General features: G+C 33.8%; 1 protein-coding gene across 1 annotated transcript in view; it reads left to right on the top strand.

The window, feature by feature from the left end:
- The window catches only part of TMEM168 (transmembrane protein 168), a 28,864-nt gene extending 23,523 nt beyond the window's left edge, over positions 1–5,341 (top strand). Inside the window, exon 5 of the mRNA XM_008686518.2 lies at positions 2,122–5,341. Coding sequence (XP_008684740.1) covers positions 2,122–2,669 — 548 coding nt within the window. The 3' untranslated portion in view covers positions 2,670–5,341. The remainder of the gene's footprint in view (positions 1–2,121) is intronic.
- Positions 5,342–6,000: the final 659 nt, after the last annotated feature.

The raw sequence follows: 6,000 nt of genomic DNA on the forward strand, positions 1-6,000 counted from the left end.
AGCAGTTTATCACAGATAAAGCCTTTAAAAAGCAGTCTCAATTACTTTAACTGCATCAGATGGCTGTTAGCTGGGATAAATGTAAGTACTTTGCATCTGGGCCAAAAGCCAAATGCAACATAGAAACTATTCATAGGAGAAAGCGGAGCGAAACAAAACAGGAGAAGTGTAGTTAGTTGAAAAGGCTTTAATGCTCCTTTAAATCTCTTACTGACACCTAAAGAGCATGTATGTAAGAGAATTAGTGTAGAATGTGCTTTTAGAATAGTCACTGAAATAGTTGTAGACGGCAAGTTAGACAATGAGGTTTTGTGGCAGATGGATTTTTGTATAATAGCTCTTGTAGTCTGTGTCATCCTCTGATCTCTAGAAACTGAATAGAACTGGCAATAATGAAAAGTTAACATTTTACCATATAATAAAAGGTATCTTCTTGAGCTCTCTGTGAAGCAACACATTAATAATACGTGGGGACCATGTCCTGAAATAGCACCTCTGAAATAAGCATGAGTATAAGAACAATTCATGAAACAACTTTTTCATTGTCAAGAGTCTAAGATCTAGTAGGCTGATGAATAAAAGAATATTAATTGTTCGTAAAGACTGTGTTATGCCCTGGCTTCAGAGGTCAGATTACTAATAGAATCCAAATACTAAAGGTTTCTTTCTCTCTCTCCAGTGTTGTCATCTTGATCATTTAGCAAAGAGAATGGTTGCTCTAGGTAGAAATGTGTATCTGAAGTTGTTGGAGCTTGTGCCAGTAAATTGTACGATGTGAAGACTTTCTTCTACTCATAAAAGTAACTTATGCTCAACGTAAAAATGGTGGAAAGTATAGGAAAGTGTAACAAAAACCACCTGAAATCCAAACACCCTGTAATAACCACTCTTGTTTTTGTAGATACATTTCCATGTCGTGCTTTTTCTCCTAGTACCATAGACATTTTCTCGTCATTAAAATTTCTTTATAAATACCATTTTGTTATAATTCTCCCTCATTATTTATTTCCATCCCTCCTGGTTGTTTCAGATTTTACACTGTCTTAGATAGCAGTAGGAAGAAGATCTTTATATGTAATTTTTGCCCCCATTTCTGCCCTTTCCTTAGGATAAATTCCCTAGAATTGGAATGATTCTATGAATATTAATGTACCATTGAAACAGAGCCAGGAGTAGGGTGAGTAAGGATGGCAATTGCTTGGGTCACAAAATTTAAGAGGATGCCAAAAATTAAGTAGTCAAGGTAGTATTTTAGTGCAATATATTTAAAAATCAAAATTAATACAAAAAGACCTATAATGAACTAATGTAAAACCTAATAGCTTTAAGACAAATTTGCTTTAGACCTTTCTGGGTATGTTTTTTTTTTTTTAATTCTGTGTTGTTTTTCAGGTAATAAAACACATTTAAAAATCCATTCTAAACTCATTCTGGTACAGGTAGGAAGAGTGTTTCTTTTTCCTTTGATAGGTGCCTATGTAGGAGGCAAGGTAACATTAATTTATCGGTGATCAGTGGTTTATCAAAAGACTGACAAACTTTTTCTGTGAAGGGCCGGTACTTTTGCCTTAGTAGTCCTAAGGTCCCTGTTGTGGCTGCCCAGCTCGGGCGCTGCAGAACACAAGCAGCCACAGACAGAATGTAAATGACTGTTATTTATGGAAATAATAATAACAAATTTAAGTTTCCTGTGTTTTCACATGTCACAAACTTTGTTCTTTTGATTTTTAACCATGTAAAAATGTAAATCAGTTCTTAGCTTTCAGGCCACACAATCACAGGTGACCTTGCTGGATGGGCCTATCAGCCGTAATTTGCTCCTGTGTTACAGAATGTTAGCTTTTCATTTTTTTCACTAAATTTTAATTTTTTCACTAAGTTTAACTTCATAAAAACAATTTTCTTTATTATGACCTATTTGTTTTTTAATGTAACAAGGTTTTTTGTTTTTTTTTTTTAACCTGAAGTTGAAAGTCTTTTTTTAAAAACTTCTGACAAGATACTTTGAAAGGAAGGTTCCATCTGTTTTTTTGGCCTACATATTTAATTCCAGGAACTTAAACTAAACTTAAGAGGAGGCTTCAGAAATTATTACTCTGTTGAATTTTCTTTTGTTCACAGGTGGAGACGTACTGCGTCTTGACACACTTTTAGAATGGTGGAGAGAAAAGAATGCCTCCTTCTGTTCTCGCCTTATTATCGTATTAGACAGTGAGAATTCAACTCCGTGGGTGAAAGAAGTGAGAAAAATCAATGATCAGTACATTGCGGTGCAAGGAGCAGAGATGACAAAGACCATAGATATTGAAGAAGCTGACCCACCACAGCTGGGTGACTTTACAAAAGACTGGGTAGAGTATAACTGCAACCCCAGTAATAACATCTGCTGGACTGAAAAGGGACGCAGCGTGAAAGCGGTCTACGGCGTGTCAAAGCGGTGGAGTGACTACACGCTGCATCTGCCGACAGGCAGCGACGTGGCCAAGCACTGGATGTTACACTTCCCTCGCATCACGTATCCACTGGTGCATTTGGCAAATTGGTTGTGCGGTCTGAACCTTTTTTGGATCTGCAAAAGTTGTTTTAGGTGTTTGAAAAGATTAAAAATGAGTTGGTTTCTTCCTACTGTGCTGGACACAGGACAAGGTTTCAAACTTGTCAAATCTTAATTTAGAACCCAAAGTGGAATATTACTGAGAGTTCATACTACCAGTTATCACTAACTTGCCATTTTTTGTATATGGGTTTTTTATTTGTGAAAAATACCTTGCTACTTCTGTAGCTGCTCTCACTTTGTCTTTTCTCAAGTAATTATGGTGTATGTAAGATGTTGGGAATAAGCATTTTATCCTCCAAGTATGTAAGGCGTCATAAATGCTGATGCTGTGTAAATGCATAACGGAGGTTAAAAATAACAATGCACTTTGAGGAATGTTTGCATATGCCTCTGATTAGAAAGAAAACACTTGTCTGTGCTCTGCAGTGGCCAATGAAGAATTAATAATGCCTTATTTTCTAGGCATAGATTAGAGAATGTAGGCCAGTTTGTTTACTATTATAAGAAAATTTCTAATTTGCTTATAGAAGATTTTTTTCGTGAACAGTAGGTTTGAGTCCAAGACCATTTGAAGAATTACAGACTCTTTCTTAAAAAGGGATAAAGGGAGAAGCCTGAAATGAATGCAAAAATTTGCTTATACTCTACCATTCAGATGTCTTGGTTGTGGCCAGTTATCACTGTAGTAGTAAAGCCCAAACGACTGTTGAGATCAAAACATTCTTCATGTAGGTAACTGTAAGAAGCTAGAAGCCTACAAATGGCTCCTTCCTGCATCGTGGGGGTGGAGGGAGGGGCTCTGAAAGCACTGGCGATTTTAAGAGTCTTTCTCAGGGTAACTGTTTTAATGAACAATGTTTCCAGCTACAGATTCCTTCCAAATAAATTGTCTTCCCTTTCAAAAAGTAAACTTTTAAAAAATGTAGCAATTTCTCATTGATTTAAGCTATTTTCACTATTCAGAAATGATTTTGATCTCTATGGAATTAATGCTCTGCCATGAAAATTACCTTTCAGATCTCTCATGAGTGATGACATTTTTTTTTCTACTGAGGGTCAAAGGATTGGAAACAGGTCACTTTTTTTCTTGTATACATGTAATGTATTATGTAAAAAAAAAAGTATTCATATTGGCAATTTTAGTTATGCATAATGGTGTGGTTGTAATTTTTAAAACTTAATTCAGTGTTTTGTCTGATTAAAGCAGGCACTGATCAGGGTATCCCCTAAGAGGTAATTTACCTCCTATTCCCTTCCAGTAATCCTTACATTCTAAATTTTCATATCTGAGAAATAACAAGAGGGGAGTAAAATTAAATTAGGGGATAATCTAATCTTTGTTGTTTAAAGTGTGACTTCTCACCATTGAAGCCATTTTTCCAGCCTCAGAGAGAGGAAATAATGCCTCTACCATTTTCTACCTGGTGACTTGAAAATTGAAGTTTTTGTTAGGTAGAAGTCACTTAGCGTCAGGGAACTCGTATACCACTATCTATGCAGCGTTGTTACAGTCTGATTATTTCTGTGTTTTGAATATGATTTTCCTAATGCTTTGAATAAAATTTTAAAAATTAATTTGTCATGTAATGTGCAAAAAGCAGTTACTGAATAATTTTAATATATTACAAGTGATAGTCATAAAAAATGCCAACGTATTAGAGTTCATGGTTGGTAGCAGGTTGATTTGAAATTTTCCAATATTTGGTTACGTATGTATATCAACATTATCCAGATGAAATAGTATGTTTCATTACTATTGAGAATTAGTATAGCAGAAAAGTCAAGTGTTAAAATTATGAGTAAAAAAAGTTAAATTACCATTAAAATCTTTTAAATTTCCAAGCCAATTTTGAGCAAATTAGCTTTAATTAAAACATATATCTTTATTCTGAGAAAGCCAAATATAAAGGTATAGTCTGCATTCTTTATAAAGTAATATTAAGATGGTACTAAAAGTCAGATTCAAAGGTAGCAGACTTTACAGCCACAAAGCTAGTGTTCTGATATACATTTTCTATGACCAAAAAGGTTCTGAGCTAAAAATGTGACTTGAGCCAATTTATTAACCACAAAGTTACAGAATATCCTCTTTGATGAATTCTCCTCCCAAACAAAAAACTATAAAATGACAATTAAGAGGTGGCATCCTAAATTAAAGCTGCCATTTTAAAACATTAAAGTAACTGACAATATAATATGGAGAAAGAGTATTATAGGATGGATAAATTGATTGGTTACTCTAACTTAAAGATTAAAAACTAGATCTGATGATTAGTAAGGATAATTTTCCTACGGCTTTTATTTTATATACCATATGTTTACGAAGAAGTTACTGGGAGTGACAGGAATTACTTTAGGGCAAAACCTTATCACCCCACTAAAAAACAGTTAACATGGATATGTTTTTCAACATAATTTGATTTGTTTTCTTATATGATACCTTGCTGAAACCACAAAAGCACTACCCCCTAAAAACATCTTTTTAAAAAGTATATACTGTACTGTGATGAATTAAGGAGCCAAGTTCTTTCTCTTCCTATAATTTTTCATATAATTCTTCATATAATTCTTCATATAATTTATGCTATTATTTCATTAAAAAATTTTGTTTTCGTTTGCTCTGACTAAACTCTTCTTCCCTGGGATATTTGGATTTATCTTTGCATAGCTTTCTATCCTGCTCTTCTTAATAAATACAAAACTGTACAGAAGACCATTTTTATGACCAGTGTTTTCATAAGTCTATTAAAATTGCATTGCTAATTAAAATGCATTTATATTTAACGCATTAGTGGGTAGATTTTTTTTTAAGTAAAATCTTCATTAGAATCTATTTGTAATTGTACATTTTGTTTATAAATTTTGGCCTAAATATATTTGCTGTTTGGGGTACTGCCTTTTTATATGTATTCTTTCCCATTTAGAGTTTAGTCTCCTTCAAAGTAATGTTCTACATTGATCCTTTCCACAGAGGATCCTTTCCACAGAGGATAGCTAACATTATGTATGCCACAAGAAAATGGTTTGATTTTAAGACTGTTGTTAGGTATATTTCATAGTGAATGCTCAAAGGAGTTAGATCTGTCGGTACTTTTGAACATCTCCTCTATTGGAAACATACTAGATCTCCATCCCTTTTCAGGCAGGGACTTAACAGATTTTGGTATTTCTGGTGTACAGTTACCCAGAAGAGTGCTTTGCCCCATCTTAGGAGGTATTAAAAGAATATTTTTGACTGAGTGAACTTAGAATCCTAAGGAGAAATTGGAATAACTTGATTGTAAATTACTTCATTTTCTTTATAATTTTAAGTGGATATTATTTCAAGAGCCTCATTAAATTAATAATTACTAAAGACTATTACAGAATCAGTGAAAGGAAAACATCTCACATTTTTTAAAATATATTTTTCTTATTAAGTAAACTCCATGCCCAACATGGGG

The sequence above is a fragment of the Ursus maritimus genome, unplaced genomic scaffold (assembly GCF_017311325.1).
Source record: "Ursus maritimus isolate PB19 unplaced genomic scaffold, ASM1731132v1 scaffold_3, whole genome shotgun sequence".
In the NCBI taxonomy this organism is placed as follows: domain Eukaryota; kingdom Metazoa; phylum Chordata; class Mammalia; order Carnivora; family Ursidae; genus Ursus; species Ursus maritimus.